The sequence below is a fragment of the Octopus bimaculoides genome, chromosome 1 (genome assembly GCF_001194135.2).
Source record: "Octopus bimaculoides isolate UCB-OBI-ISO-001 chromosome 1, ASM119413v2, whole genome shotgun sequence".
NCBI lineage: Eukaryota > Metazoa > Mollusca > Cephalopoda > Octopoda > Octopodidae > Octopus > Octopus bimaculoides.
In genome coordinates, this window is record NC_068981.1 from 156,027,571 (window position 1) to 156,045,142 (window position 17,572).

Here is a 17,572-nt window from a genome sequence, read left to right on the forward strand (position 1 = left end):
GTTCTTCTCAAGTTTATGCATTTTCAGGTTCAATGTGTTTCAAATAAGTACTGACAATTGAAGGTGATTGCAAAGACAAAGAACTACCTGCTTTTTTTTTTTAACAACTTTAACAGTGAGAACATTGGGACAAAATATGTTATTGACATTAATAGTTTGTACCTCAGCTAATTACTGTTGAGAACTGCATAATCCATGTGTCATGTGAGAGATCTAAAAGGCATTTTCAAATTTCATTATTTTCTTTAATCCAGGCAACGCTCGATATTTCTGCTAGTATATATATATATATATCCTGGCAACAGGACTGCCCCATGCTACACAAGCACAACTCAGTCATGGATGTCAGACAATTTCTGCAGTCACATCACCCATATCTGGCTACCTAACTCCCCAGACTGTAACCCACCGTCGTTATGTGTGAAGCGCAGTTGAGTGAGAGACCACCAAAACTGTTTGTAACACCAAAAATGAACTGAAGAAAAGGATTATGGCAGCATTCGCCAACTTAAACAAGGAGACCATCCAGTAGAGTTTCAGGAGATTCCAAAGTCGTCTGGAGGTCATGGTTGAAGCCAATGGCAATTTTATTGAATAAATTTACTCTTTAGTATTTCGAGATATTTTAATGTAATTTTGGTGAATATACCAGTTAAAATGAAATGTTAGTTATATTCATTTTTGCGTAATTTAAACGGCAATATATTCACTGCACTCTGTATATGTGTGCGAGAGAGAGAAAAAGAAAGAGTGAAGGCACATGGTTCACAATCGTGAGGTAGTGAGTTCAATTCCCGGACCGAGCTATGTTCTGTTCTTGAGCAAGACGCTTGTCCACTCTGCTGAGTGGTTAGTGTTAGGAAGGGCATCCAGTCGTAAAAACCTAGCCAAAACAGACATAGAAGTTTGCAGTCTTCTGCCTGGCCAGCTCCTGTCAAAGCGTCCAGCCCATGCCACCATGGAAGGCAGATAATAATAGGCAATGATAATATCAACATGTCAAATACTATAGAAACAAATATAATGTAAACATGTAGGCATAGGAGTGGCTGTGTGGTAAGTAGCTTGCTTACGAACGACATGGTTCTGGGTTCAGTCCCACTGTGAGGCTCCTTGGGCAGGTGTCTTCTACTAATAGCCTTGGGCCAACCAAAGCCTTGTGAGTGGATTTGGTAGACGGAAACTGAAAGAAGCCCGTCGTATATATGTATGTGTGTGTGTGTTTGTCCCACCATCGCTTGACAACCGATGGTGATGTGTTTATGTGCCCGTAACTTAGCGGTTCGGCAAAAGAGACCGATAAAATAAGTACTAGGCTTACAAAGAATAAGTCCTGGGAGGATTTTCTCGACTAAAGGCGGTGCTCCAGTATGGCCACAGTCAAATGACTGAAACAAGAGTAAAAGAGTACAAACAATAGCAATGATTAACTAATAATTTCACTCATAATTTTCTAATTTGGTAGGGAAAAAAAAATCTATAATTACTAACAGGTTAATAATAATAATTTCTACAAATAAGCAAAGGGATTGAAATATTTTAAGAGGAGACTAGTTGATTACATTGACCCCAGTTCTCAACTGGCACTTATTTCATTGATCCCAAAAGGATGAAAGGCTAAGTCATCCTCAATAGAATTTGAACACAGAATGTAAAAATGGACAAAATACTGCTTAGTATTTTGTTCAGCATGCTGATTCTGCCAGCTCACCACAGCAGTAATAATAATGGTTTCGAATTTTGGAACAAGGCCAGCAATTTCGGAGTAGGGAGTGAGTCAATTATATTAACTCCAATGCTAAACTGGTACCTATTTTATTAATCCTGAAAGGATGAAAGGCAAAGTTGGCCTCGATGGAATTTAAACACAGAACACAAGGACAGGTGAACTGTTGCTAAGCAGTTTGTACGGCATGCTAACAATTCTTATTTCTTTATTGCCCACAGGGGGCTAAACATAGAGGGACAAACAAGGACAGACAAAGGGATTAGGTCGATTACATTGACCTCAGTGCGTAACTGGTACTTAATTTATCGACCCCGAAAGGATAAAAGGCAAAGTCGACCTCGGCGGGACTTGAACTCAGAACGTAACGGCAGATGAAATACCACTAAGCATTTCGCCTGGCGTGCTAATGTTTCTGCCAGCTTGTCACCTTCCTAATAATAATAATCATTTTAAATATTTTGGCACAAGGCCAGCGATGTCAAGGGATGGTGTAAGTGAATTACATTGACCCCAGTGCTCAACTGGTACTTATTTTATCAACTCCAAAAGGACAAAAGGCAAAGTTGGCCTCAGTGGAATTTGAACTTAGAACATAAAGACAGACAAAATGCCAAGCATTTTGTGCAGCATGCTAATGTTTCTGCCAGCTTACCACTTTTACAATAGTAATAATAAAAACTATCCACAAATTAAGTTAATACATTTATTTAAGCAAAATATACAATCAAATTTTCCTTCCTTTCCTTTGTGTTTCTGGTTATTTCAGAAAGAAAATATTCATTTAAAGCTCAGAAAATGAACAGCTAATGACAACATAGCAGCAGTATTCCTTGTGATTTACAACAATTAAATTCAGTCAAACAGTCATGGTATGTAGAAAATTTTTTTTTTGTTAAATATCTTTAAAAACATTTAAAATAGTTAAAGCAAAAAAGAAAAAAAGATTAATCAATTTTGCAAGGTATTCTTATTTTTGTATTTTCTCTTATTTGGTGGTAAAAATAAAAAAAAATAAAAAAACATCAATGGCTGTAATTTTATAAAAAAATGTAATTTGGATGGCAATATGTGAAAAAGAAACGAAAATAAAAGGCCAAGAATACAAAATAAAGCTGCTTTATTACATTGTCTTTCAGGTTCAATATATCAAAATAGTCTTCAGAAAATGAGAAAACTACAGATTAAATGTTGCATTTTTATGTAAAATTATCATTAAATTTGGATTTTCAGTTATAAATCAATCACATATTTGCAAATATAATTGCTCAGTGATTACATTTACTAAGTTAATATACTGTTCTCCAGTTAATCAATTCCATTGCAGGAATGGAATGTGTGTGTGTGTTTATTTAGAATGTATTGTGAGAAATAGGTGAATATGATGCTTATCACAACCTTCTTGGCATGTCTGTTAGCAAGCCAAAGTAAATTGTAAAATAACCCTTGGTGTTTTGGGTTAAGTTTTACAGAGAAAGGGAGCACAGTTTTAAATTACAATACCTGCTCATACAAAAAGAAAAAAAAGCATGGAAAAAAAAAAAATGGATCAGAATTTTCTTTACACAAATCAAAATATTTATTGTGAATAATAAATTCATCCAAATTAACACTGAAAATAATTATAAAGATTTTTAAACAAGACCAAACTAACAAACAGAACTTAAAACGAAAATCATAAATTATAACAAACAGAACTTAAAACAAAAATCAAATTAATGAAGGTCATGTTACACTTAAAAAAGAATTGGAAAAAAGTTTTAATTGCTTCTGTGTATTAAGTCCACCATGGACATATTAGAATGATTACTGCAACCTTAATATAGAAGAAATATAACACATTGATTGATGACCAAGAGCTATGTGATTTGATTTATATCAAATACAACTCAGATTGATGATTGAGAGCTATGCAGATTGATTTATACCAAAGTTAATATCTGAATACAAATTTTATTCTGTCTGAACTATCATACAAAAATGAGACAGTTTAAATTTAGAAAATCTTCCCAAACAAGTCTTTGAGGCAGCAGACAAGAAAAGAAACTGAGAATAAAGAAAATACAAACAAAGCAGTCTTTTGGAGTTGTGAGCAAAAGTTGCTCCATGTGACTCAAAGACAAATAAACAAGATATTTAAACTTGTTACAATAATACTGAAGGGGATTAATGGAGCATGCGTAAAGGCAGAGAGGGGGCATTGCTAGGCAGCTCATAGAAATTAAAAAAGCAAAAAACAACTCTCAAATAACTTATAAACCTTCATATTTCCGGAGAACGGTGAGTTTCTTTCATGCCAGTTTTCATTTTAAAAACCTCTTTATATACATAGAGATATGAATAGGAACAGTGAGAACTTGTGAATAAGTTCTTAGCATGCTTTAGTCAAGTTCTGTACTTTCAAGCTGATATAAGCTAAGTCTATATTTCACAACACTTCAAAAGTAGTTATTTATAATGGAAACTTATTAAGCGAACCATTGCAGTTCTAATTAAACTTGTTAGATACAAGATGGGAGCATATATGAAGTTTCTACTAAGTGATACTTAAGAAAAAGTAACATCTTATTTTGCATCACGCTATTACTGAAGTGTCATAAACTTAGGACATCAGTTTTTAGAATTCCTCTTAATGAGTCAACAAGCAACTGGATTTACAAATACTGTTTTACATCGATCACCTTTTCTTTTTTAATACTAAATACAGAAGTGATGTTTAAAACATTATAACTGACATTGTTAATACTAAAATACTGATTAAATCATACTTATTTAAAACAATATTTTTGTAATCATTACAGAGTTAAGATAAAATTTTGCAAATTAATCAGAACATGTTTCACTGAATTTAAACACTTTGGCACCAATAGCAATTTGGAATCATTTTTCAACAAAAGCATCACTTCATTGTCAGTATATTAGCAGTCTTTAGAGCATTGGCTAAAATGTTGTTGGGTAGCTGTTCCAGTTTTCAATTAAGTTGAAATCCTAGATGTCAACTTGGCTGTTCATGCTTTCAAGACTGATAAATCCAAGACCAATTGGTGGATTGGCAAAAATGCAAGAGCTTCGGACAGGAAGCAATGTCTTGTATCTGTATTAGCACTGTTTAACTTTTAATTGTGCTAAGGGATTCAAAATTCTACCAATGGCCAAACCACCAGACATTTGTGAAAGATATGCTGGTTGGCAGAAGAGAGTGGTTATCTGCTAATGTAGTTTAATGATGAGTATATGCCTTAAGAATATAAGGAAGGGGAATGTTTCCAAGGCTGAATGTTTTTTTTTGTTTTTTTCATGTATTACATACATCTAAAAGTTCAACTGAGAAACTAAATTTTCCTTTTACATATTTTTTATATGTCCTGAACAAACTAATTCACTAAACTTTAACTTTGTTATAAATATCTTAATATTCAGCAATTTATTTCACTTGTGCTTAGTATTACTAAACAAGGGAATTTAATAAATTGGCTCCTAAAACGAATTTAATTTGATAAAATAAAAAGTCAACACTAAAAATAAATAAGTTTAGAATTTCTTTAATCTTGCAAAAAGACAGCATTCATGTCTCTTTCCAGAGTTCCTCAAAACAAAGAGAGTTTTCTCAAACCATAAATCTGGCTTGAGTGCTTGCAACAATATGGGACTGTTAAAAGCCCCAAGAGCCAGGGAGTGGTATTAAGCCAAGCAATGGTTTAAGTCTACCACCCAAGGAAAATAAGGCAGCTTGGTCTGAATATAATTTATTTATCAACACCCTCTCCTGAACCTGTTTATGCTTAATTACACCCAAACTGTGAGTAAATTTCTAAGAGATTGTTCTAACAGTTACATATTCCAGATACTAACTTCCTCTTTTATTAGTTCAATATCCAATCAAGTTTGCATTATTACCAGTCTATGCAATTACATTTTCTTAGTGAGTAAATATATGGAGACACGACCTAAGCTGATGCTATTGTCATCCTGCAGTATGTTGTGACATTCATGTCTTTCTTATGACTATCATGAGTAGAGTAAGCAAAAATATGATTTACATCAGACATGACTCACAAGTAACCAAGATGCTTGAAACTAGAGTATTCCTACCTCCTTTTACTTCAATTCTTTAACTTAAGGTGTTGTTGGAACAGCTTTATCAGTACACTCCTATTTAATAATACCTAAAGACTAGCACATGTTCTAAGTATAAGACACTGAGGTTACTAGAATAATGTATTTTATGAAAGAGAGAGCAATACAAATGCATGCGAAGTGGCACAAAATCCCAACTAATTAGTATAGCAGTTGAGTATATTTTAGATACAATACAGAAAAATATATTGTAGCAAAGAAAAAAAATACTCATTTAACCCAAAAAAACACTTCCACTTTCTCAGTGTGTGTATGTGAGCAGGCTAGATATTAAGCAATATATTAAAAGTACACATGACTTGAGTTTGCAAGCAGTTGGCGGATAAATAAGCTGTCAAGGTGTTGACATGAAGATTATTGCTTTGTATATAATATCATTGGTGCTGCTGCCCCTGCATTGTGCACACTGTTAAATGCACTTTTTCCCTTCTTAAATGAAACTGTAAATAAAAGTTTCACTGACCCATTGACCTCATGAAACAAATGTTTTGAAGCATAATAGCCAATCAGGGATTGTCTTTCAGTAGATATAATATAAAACTATAGAAAATAGTTTTATATAATAAAGTAGTTTTGGGCACTTTAGCCTTTGTTTTCTACATGCACCCATCATTTTCAATTGTAACAGAAAAAACATTTTGGTATTTTTGGCTACACATACCAAAACACTACCTTAAAAGAGTTAAGCAGTGTTCTACTTCCCTGAAAAACTAGGATATCAATAACAAAGCAGAATTCAAATTTTGTTACATACTTAAAGAAATCAACAGGCTACCAGACATTCTAAGAATATACTTAAGCTTTATCTACAAAATCACTGACTTGAAGTGGAAAGAGAGGGAAGGCTACAAATAATATCTTCTATTTGGAGGAAATAAGTGAGAACTCGTAGAGTAAGGAATCATTAATAATGAAATAGCCAGCCAGAAATTCATACATTTACAGAAATAATTAAAAAATTTTAAATCTTTATTTTAAAAATAAGGATTTCTTCCTGAGAAATTAGAAAAGAATTGCCAAAGAATTTGTTTAAATCTCACTTTCTTACAATTTGCTGAATAAAGATAATAGACTTGATAGCTCATTTAGATTCTTTATAATGAAATTATCAATTGCTAAGGCAAAAGATGTACAGAAGTGAAACAAGTTATATATAGTTTTCATATCTCATCATAAAAAAAAAAATAAAAAAAAAAAATAAAAAAACTGCAACAAATGGAAACTGATCCATCTTGCCACTTGTATTTTACTCTATATTGCTTAATACAAGCAATGAAATATTTTTTAATAGATACAAGACTCAGTTTATTTATCTCTTTATTTGTATTTATTTATTTATTTTGCTAGAATAGTAAAATAAAGTTGATTAATTCCAGGAGTGTGTTATTGATAACACTGGAGACATAAAAGCAAGCTGGCTAGAGCAAAATATATTAAAAAAAAAAAAAAACATAAAAAACAGCCACACAATCAGGTATATCACAGCTTAAAATTTGAGATTATTTGAAGAATATAAACGACTTCAGATAATTCTCACAAATGTTTTTGTTTAAAGATGAAATTAATCACAATTATTTTTTTGCAATGTTCAAAACTAAGAAATAAAGAAAACAAATTAAGCCGAATATAATTTTTTTTCCATAGGAAAATAAATGAAAATAACTTCAGAGTTCCGGCAGTTTGAGAAAATAGGTTTTTGAAACAAAAATGAAGAACGAGAAATATTGGGGAAGAAAAAAAATAAAATAACTTGTTAAACATGAGCCCAAAATATATTCACTGGTGGATGAGATTCAGAAGGTCAAAGGTACTGTACAATTTTTTTCTTTTTTTTTTTTTCAACAAAATACAAAGATATTAGGCAACCATTCATTACTTGAAAAACAAAGAAATTGGTCAGCATTTATAACTAAATATTGCCATTTTTTTAAATATATAAATTGGCATAAGGCCATTGTTTTGCAAAATAGAAATTAGCTAAATTGACCCCAGAAGAATGAAAGGCAAAGTTATTTCCAGTGGGACCCTCAAGTGAAGAGGGTGAGGGTTTTGAACTAGTTCTAGTAAAACGTTTAATTGCTACAGCCATCTCCCCTACCCTGATTATGTGAAGTAACTAACAGAAGCAATACAAACAAAATATTTCTAATTGTTGTCATCAAAAATTAACAGCAGCCAAACATGTCTTATATAACTGAAAACAGACTTTCTATAATCATTAATTCATTATTACCTAAACAGTATATCTATGAAGTGAAAGAATTGCGATTAGAACAGAAACTTAAGTTATAGCAAGTGGAGAGGGTTTGAAATTCTCTTTTCCAACAAAGAATTAAAAAAACAAAAAAAAAAAATGACTTATTTTCAAAATTCCCATATTTATTATTGATAAAGATTTAAACAAAAAGGAAAAAAAAAAGTATGCATAGCACCAAAAATTTCCTGAGAAGTTGTTTGCCAAGACTTACCAAATATACCAAGCATATTTAGATACTTACATCTTAATTCAAATTAAAATGAAAATTATCATACCTTTTTAAAAGTAAGGTCACAAAATTTCAAGTCTCTTACTAGAGTCCCAAAATGAACAGCAGAACATAATATCTAATGACTAGTTTGTTCAGATGAATAAAATCTGCATAGATACACTTAGAATTTCTTACATATTATGAGAAACTGCAATGAAAACCGATTGTCTTAAATATATATTTGTTAACTGAATTTTTTCTATACATCTAGTTTCTGCAATGATGTCTTTGATCAGGTTAAGTTAATTTATTATTTTCTCCCAAAAGAAAAAGTGTCTCAAGTAGTAACATAAACAGGCTGACATTACTAAGTTAATTTAGAATTTTATTTAACCAATACTTCATTCTTTACAATGGACGGAGATTATTTAGTCTAAATTTAATCAACTATAGATATTTTGTCTGCACTACTAAAGCACCAATATAATTTGCCAGCTCCCTGTTATAATAATTTTTACATTGGCACAAGGCCGCAATTGGTGGGAGAAGGAGGACAGCTAAATAACTTAATCCCAACAGATGACTGATAGTTTATTGCTACTAGTTAGACGAAAACAAGTCAACACTGGTATGATTTTGAATCAGAAAGTAGAGAAGATGAAACTAAATATTCTAAGGTATTCAGTCAGGTGCTCTATAGTTTCTGCTATTCCATCACACACATCAGTTCTAACATAGGCAAAAGGCTTCAAATTGGAAGGGAAGAGAATTAGTCAAGTTTACTAACCCAAGGAAGTTATGAGTACCTTATTCTATCGACCAGAGAAGATTGAAAGCAAAGTTAGCCCTGGCAGGATTTGAACTCAGAATGTAATGAACTGTATCTAAATACAAGACATTCTGCCAGACACTTTACTGATTCTGCCAATCCATTGCCCTATAATAGCAAAGCAACTTAATGGGCAAGTAGAAAATATATTGTAGTAAGCTGTATAATTTTAGCTGAGAAAAAATACAAGTGACAAATTGAGTTCTTTTTCAACTTGCATTAGATATTTTGTAAAGAAATTTGGATATAACACTTCAGACTAGTAGTATAATCATGTATCAGAAACAGCTCTAAATGACAATGGTAAATCAAAGATTCTATGGGACTATGACATCCAGACATAGAATAACTGAACACCGTAGACTAGATATTGTAGATGACATGGGGTGGGGGAAGAATATTTCATAAAATATGCAATTCTTTCAGACAAAAATATTGTAGACAACGAAGTAGAAAAGATGTCAAAATATGTGAAATTATAAATAGAAATATGCAAGAATGCCCAGCAGCAAAAGTTAAAGTTGCAGCAGTTATAATTGAAGCATTAGGGTTAATCCTGATAATATAAATAAAAAAAAAAATCATGCCACCTGGTACAGTTGGACATCAGGACAAACATGTGAATGCTCCCAGAATTTACTCTTTGGAACAGCTCATATTCTCACAAAACTATTTTCTGTCGGAGACCTTTTGTTGAGGCTTGGCAGTTTGTTTGAAGAAAAATAAAACAGGATTAGATCCCTACTGTGCACTGGAGAAATAGTTGTTTCTAACACAGTCAGAAAGCCAGAAATTGGGGATGGGGAATAGGCAGTTAAATTGATCCAACACTTGGCTGGTATTTTATTTGATTGATCCTGAAGGGATGAAAAGCAAAACTGACTTGGAAGGATATGAACTTAAAACAATGACTAAAAGATAGGGTTTGAAAATCTCATATATAGACACCTAGAATATCTTGCATATATTGTTGGTTGCATCAGGGTAAGACAGGTTGCAGTATACTGATAGAACAAATCTACCAATAATAAATATATTCTCACAACAAATGTCACCCAACTTAAAAGAATAACTTATTTCTAAATTAAGAAAAACAAAAAAAAAGCATAAGAACCTTGTAAGAATTGCTTTGAATTTCATAAAATAACAGTAAGTTTCTGCCAAGAATAAACATTTCACCTACTTCACTTTCTTAGAATTCTTCCTATAATAAACTAAACTATATAAAAAAAAAATTATGTCAGCAAAGAGAACTAGAAGAACAAAAATAGCATCTATTCTGAATCCTTTGGCACACAAATGCCATATAGTCATCACCCAAATAATTCTGAGACCTTTATCAGAAAGTGAATCTTCAATCAAAAAAAAGTTCAACTACATATTTCTATTGCAGCAAACTAATATGTCAATACCTTCACCCCAATGACATGTATTTATTCTGAATATAGATTTAAAAGTTCTAGAAAAATATATGGGTATAAATATATTTCATTATCTCATTTAAATGGTGAAAAATTTTTTAAAAAATGTTTACATATTCTGATATAATATAGCATTACACTAAATTGTCAGGAAATGAAAGATTTAAGATCTTACAATTCTTTTTATGTAAATTTGAATATTCTGAAAGAAACACATAACCACAGTTAAATAATTTACTTGTAGCAAACAATACAAAGATACAAATCTTAGAAAATATTCAATATACACAATTTTTAACTGCCGCTTTATGAAGTTACAAACATTTTGAAAGGTAAAAAAAAAAATCAAGTTACAACACCGAAAACATTCATTGGAGAGGCAGAAGAAGAGAAAATCAATAGCATTTTATTAACGTCATTTAATGCAACCTCTGTGAAGTACCATATATATATATATTTTTTTTTTTTTGTTCAATATGGATGGATTGGTATATATAATGGTTGAAACAATTCATTTTTTCCCCTTTACTAGGTCAGTCACTTTTCATTCAATTGAAAGTGACACACAAAGCAATTACATTCATTAAACTGTAGCAGTGCAAATGTATCAACAGACTCATGGTTCTGAACACTCAACAAGGGAATACTTGTGAGATACCAGCACAGAGAAAAGTAAAACTAGCCAATGCAAATAGAGATCTTGCTTTTATGTTAACAGATAGCCTATTAAATTTAGTAGTTTTGAAATTAAATGTAAACTGAAACCTTACTAATATCAGACGAGATAAGTCTCAATATTGAGCAGTTGTTGTTACTCAAGTGCAAGAGTACATTAGAAATATGTTCGAATAAGAAAAATTGTGAAAGTACAATTTTCTAAATGTGAACAAAATTAAACACCATTAAAAGTAGCTACAGATGCTGATGCTGCTGTTGTCAACTAATTTACCATTAGTGTTGCTGGGGGAGTAAGCAGATTCCTATCAAATTACTCAAGTTTTGCCCAAACAAATGCCACTTATTAAGTGTGATTAAGAAATCCACAAGCAGTCAGAAGGCATAGCAACAAACTTCAGATGGTATAAAGGGACCTGTATCTAAAGCTTGATGAAGCCAGCGAACAAGATTCAATCAGAAAAAGCAACATTCTCTGGGAGTATTTTCCTTCCCTTCCATCAAAGTAGGTTTGCAGTAGTTTTCAAAATGTCATGTAAAAGTCCATTATAAAGACACAAAGTTAAACTTTAATCCAGTTTTAATTCCCATACTGAGAAACAAAACACAACCAAAACCTTATGTATGGAGAAACAATTTACCATTACACGCTCACCAATGTTGGGATATAAAAAGTTTATTTCTTTGACCAAGACATTGTGCTATAAATCTTTATAAGCACAACAGTTAACTGCTCATCCAGTATTTACTCAGCCAAAAGAAATTATCCTCTTAATGAAATCATTTCTTGAAATGTTTCACTCAGAATGTTCTTACATTCTGTGTAGACAGGTGAGAGACTGAGGTAGTAGTTTCTAAGAAAAATGTGTTTTTAGTTCAGTCATGAAATTTAATTGTATTCTGAAAGAATTACAAGATCACCTGAACATATATGCCAGAGTCTGCTAACAGAAATAAATAAAATGTTCAAACAAAAACGTTTCAAAACAGAACAGAATTCAGGTTTTCCTCTTGTCTTAAAGTAAACATATTTGTTGTAAGTATTAAAGAAAAAGAAATATTCCATTATGTGAGAATACTGCTTCTCTGAGAAAAGAACTAACTTTATAATAAATAATAATACTGCGAAAATAAACATGAAAATTAAAATTCTGAAACTTCAAATTTAATGAAAATAAAAAAAATAGACAAAACAAAAACTTGCTGGAAAGCTGCAAAGGGAACATTCATCACATTCTGTGATAGGAGAGTGAAGGCAGTTGTATTGCCCGGTGTTTACAAAAAAGGGATGGATGACTACAGAGTCAGGTCATCAAACCGCAAGTATTTAGTTTTGCTCCAAGCTCAGCAGAGATAGTCAACTTCGCCTTCTCTAAAGCATCAGGGTATGAGGCATGAACATTTTTCACAAATTGGACCAGCAATGATTCAGTTTCTAGAAAGATTTAAAAAAAACAAAGAAATTAAATACAAAATACTCTAACATGAAGAAATATGAGGACAAACAAAGCAAGTTAAATGTTTACCTTTATTAATTTGTGTGGTTCCCAGTACTTCTGCTATAACTTTCAACAATTCTGGCAACATTACAATTAGCTGCAAAATAAAATGACATTTTAACATATATTTCTATAAAATGGACAGACATGAATATAAACAGAGCTAAATCTCTAGAGAAAGAAAAATAACCAACAGAAGTATATTCTATAATATTCTCCATAATTATATTATTTAATTTCAGTATATTATAATAAGGCTGCAAGCTAGTAGAATTGTTAGCAGCATTTCATCCATCTTTATGCTCCGAGTTCAAATTCTATCAAGGTCGTTTTTGCCTTTCATCTTTTCAGAGTCGATAAAATTAGTACCAGTTGAACTTTGGGGGCCAATATAATCAACTAGAGCCCCCCCCAACCAAATTTGCTGGCTTTGCACCAAAATTTGAAAATATTTTACAATGTAATAAAGCAACAAGCTGGCAGAATTGCTACCATACCAGACAAAATGCTTAGCAACATTTCTTTCAACTTTACATTCTGAGTTCAAATGCTTCACATTTCAGGCTTGATAAAATAAGTAGCAGTTAAGTGTTGGCAGGGGTCAATGTAATCAACTTACTCCTGAACTTGAAACCATGTCGTTGCAAAACAAGCTCCTTAGCCACACAGCCATGCCTACATATTCTTTTACATTTTTTTTTTTTACTTGGTCCAGTCATCTGACTTCAGCTATGCTGGAGCACCACCTTGAAAATTCTTAGTCAAACAAATCAACACCAGGACTTATCTTTTTTTACACCTGGTGCTTTATTGATCTCTTTTGCCAAACTGCTAAGTTATGGGGGAGTAAACACACCAACACCGGTTGTCAAGTAGTGATGGGAGGACAAACACAAAGATACACACACACACACAAGCTTCTTGTAGTTTCCTTGGCCTGAGGCTATTGAAGACACTTGCCCAAGGTGTCATGCAGTTTGCTCAACATAAAGATTCACATTCAAATGTTCAAAAATATTCATCAGTCATGAACTATCTTCAACAAATCAGTTCAGATATCAAGCTGTAGAAATCATGCCTAAAATAGAACCTGTAAATAAGACAGTCTTTCAATCCATGTAAGAGGGCGGTAATCTCAAATAACTGACTCAGAATGTGACAACCTGTCCAACTCATTAAAGCATGGACAGCTAACACTGTTACTACTACTTAAATATTTCTTTCTAATGAGTTTAAGCAAAGAACATTTATTCATAACAGAGTAACAGCATAAAACATTAAAATAATAAAGCCAAAATGTAATACAAAAAACGAAAAAAAAAAAAGGCATTGCAAGGACAATGCATACCCTGCACACAAATTTTTTTCTGCAAATTATGGAGTGGCTTACAACGCATTGCTTACCCATGCTTTTTCATAGGACTGAATTTTTTTTTTTTCTTAAAGTATTGCCATTATAGATATTTATACTCTGATGAAATTAAGAAATCAGCACATAAATAAATGAAAGCCTCGAATCCATTACTGTACACACACACACACACACAGTCACCTATCTGTATTTATGTACCCACACATCTCCATGCATGGGTACACAATGATCTATACACAGGCTGACAAAGGTCGATTCATATGAAAAAGAAAGTGAACAAAACAAAATACTTATAGAAAATAAAATATTGCATAGAATTTAAGTGTTTTACCATTATGAGTATTTACACTCCAGTGAAATCAAGAAATCAAGTCGTAAATAAACGAAACCCTCAAATCCATTACTGTACATACACAGTCGCATATCTATGTATGTACTTATGTATGTTTGAAGATAATCAAACCAAATTTTCATCATTTCGAGCCAATCACCCCAATGAGTATTTATGCCAAATTTGGTGAAAATCCGTTCAGTCATTTTCCAGTAATTTTGCAAACACAGAGACAAAAAATTATAATACCCTGCTTTTGCTTACTTGTGCAGAGTAAAAATTTCAAATACAAAAAGAAGTTAATTGCCTAAAAAATTAATTATCATCATATTCCTGGGTCTACCTCTTCCACAGGTTCCCTCCATAGAGATTAGCACTTCTTTATACAGCATATGGACAAGGACAGTTGGGTAAAGAAGTACCCATCTTTAATTGTGGGGGAAACCTGTAGAAGAGGTAGACTCAGGAAGACATGGGGCAAGGTGGTGAAGCATGATCTTTGAACGTTGGGCCTCACAGAGGTAATGACTAGTGACCAAGACTTTTGGCAATATGCTTTGCTTGAGAAGACCTGCCAAGCCAAGTGAAATAGCAGACGTGGTCAATGCTGGCGTCACATAACTGGCACACGTGCCAGTGGCATGTAAAAAGCACCTTTCAAGCGTTGGGCCTCATGGAGGCAATGACAAATGATCAAGATTTTGGCAATATGCTGTGCTTGAGCAGAAGACCCATCAAGCCAAGTGAAATTGTAGTTATGGCAGATTCTGGTGTCACAAAACTGGCACGTAACAGTACCCATTACACTCTTGAAGTGGTTGGCATTAGGAAGGGAATCCAGCCAGAGAAACCATGCCAAATCAGACTGGAGTTTGGTGCAGTCCCTCAGCATACCAGTCCTGATCAAACCGTCCAACCCATACCAGTATGGAAAACTGGACATTAAATGATAATGATATTATATCTTATTGATATAATATACTAAACATACCTGTGGGTGTCCTTGGGCAAACAATGATAGTAAACTTTGGAAAACAGTGGTATTCTCTTCAAAATCTTCTTTTAAAGGTAAACATTGAATAATCACAGGTAACACCTGAAAATTAAATGCAGAGGCAAATAGGAAGTTAATCTATTTAGTTTTTTTTCCCTCCTTAAATTCAATTCTACATGATCGAGAAGCCAAAAACCTTTCCCTACTTAATGAAAGGGCGAAGATATGTGAAACATTGCTGTACTCAAGAAGACCAGCCCATCACAACAGAGTTCATCATCATCTAATGTTCATTTTCAATGCTGGCATAGGTTGGACGGTTTGACAGGAGCTGGTCAGCCAGGGAACTGTCCCAACTCTAATTGTCTGTTTTGGCATGGCTTCCATGGCTGGATGCCTATTTTAACATCAACCACATTACAGAGTGTGCTGGGTGCCTTTTACATGCCACCGGTACAAGTGCATTTAAGCAGTACCAGTATGAGTGCATTTTACATGGCACTGGCACCCGTGAAAGACAAGCCTGTATGGATGACCACAATTTTACTTAGCTTGACGTGTCTTAAATACAGCAAATCACCACAATTCCCAGTCCCTTGTCATTTCCTCAGTGAAGCCCACCGTCTGAAGATCCTTTCTCACCACTTCATCCCAGGTTTTCCTGAGTCTACCCCTTCTACTGGTTTCCTCCACAATTAAAGATAGGCACTTCTTTACAGAGCTGTCATCTATATTCATCACATGACCAAACCGATGCAGTTTTCTCTCTTGCACACTACATTTATTGCTTCTTATACCCAGTTTTTCTCTTAAAACATTTAGTCATGTGTGCACACTGACATTAGCCATCCAGTGGACCATACAAGCTTGATTTCTTCCAAGCCTTTGCAAGGCCTATCAAAGCCATAGTCCATGTTTCAGCATAGCTGTATGTACACAGGCATCATACAATTTGTCTTTCACTCCGAGAGAGAGGCCCTTGGTTACAAACAAAGGTAGAAACTCTGAACTTTGCCCAGCCTGCTCTTATTCTAACAACTATGCTTTCAGAACTTCCTGCTCCACTGCTAACTTGGTTGTCTAGGTAACAGAAGTTAATTAGTACTTCTAATGACCCAACACCCCACCCGCCCATCACCACACCACCCCTGAGTATTTGAGGAAGTCTACTGCCTGCACACATTTTTAGTATGCTTATTGTACCCATGGAGTAACATAAAAACACTGGTGTTGATGCAGCACAAAAAGCACCAGTGTTGGTGTCACAAAACACAGAAAAAAGCACTGGTGCCACACAAAATAAAAAAACGCCGGTTTTGGTGCCACAGACAAATCTTACATATTCAGGTATCATTCACAGAAAATTCTAATTGTTTGATAATGAATCCAAAATGTTTATTCTTTTATTTGTTCCAGCCTGTTTTTGCATATTTTTTTTATTATTATTTATTTCAGTTATTGGACTGCAGCCATGCTGGGGAACCACCTTGAAAGCTAAATAAATCAACATGAGGACTTATTTTTAAGTCTGGTACTAAGTTTATCAGTATTTTTTGCTGAACCACTAAGTTATGGGCATGTAAACAAACTAACAGGTTAAGCAGTGGTAACGGGACAAAAACATACATACATAAAAATATATATAGCTTGTGCCTCACCTGTTCAAGTGGTAATCCATCAGGTTTCTGATTAATGATTCGACAGACAGTACCACAAATGTTATCCTTTACCAAATCACAGTTTTCATTTTGAAGAAGAGTAAACAATTCCATTAATATATTCAGCAGATCACTGATTTGCTCATTAAGGAAAGGGGGAAAAAAATACACATACAACAGGAAATAATAACTTGGCTAAATCTGTTTAAAGAAACAGAACTTAAACCAATGAAAGACCCTCTATCTGGCCACTTGAATAGCTAGTAATAACAGCCAAATCTCCCTGCAACCTCACACTACTAAAAGACAGGACAGACATGGTTAGAATGTTTTTAATTGTAGATCTAATAGCGCCTTTAAAGTCTACTTTATGTATTAGGATGTGAGAACATTGTTGCATTAACATTGGGGACATCTAACACAAGTGACTAATGTAATGAAGTTAGAACCATTTTAGATAAA

At 33.3% G+C, this 17,572-nt stretch overlaps 1 protein-coding gene across 1 annotated transcript in view; it reads right to left on the minus strand.

The window, feature by feature from the left end:
- Positions 1-2,418: 2,418 nt before the first annotated feature.
- Positions 2,419-17,572, minus strand: part of LOC106868440 (importin-4) — a 43,372-nt gene continuing 28,218 nt past the window's right edge. The window contains exons 20-23 of the mRNA XM_014913716.2: positions 17,111-17,243; positions 15,450-15,554; positions 12,783-12,852; positions 2,419-12,691 (exon numbers count right to left, since the gene is read on the minus strand). Coding sequence (XP_014769202.1) covers positions 12,561-12,691; positions 12,783-12,852; positions 15,450-15,554; positions 17,111-17,243 — 439 coding nt within the window. The 3' untranslated portion in view covers positions 2,419-12,560. The remainder of the gene's footprint in view (positions 12,692-12,782; positions 12,853-15,449; positions 15,555-17,110; positions 17,244-17,572) is intronic.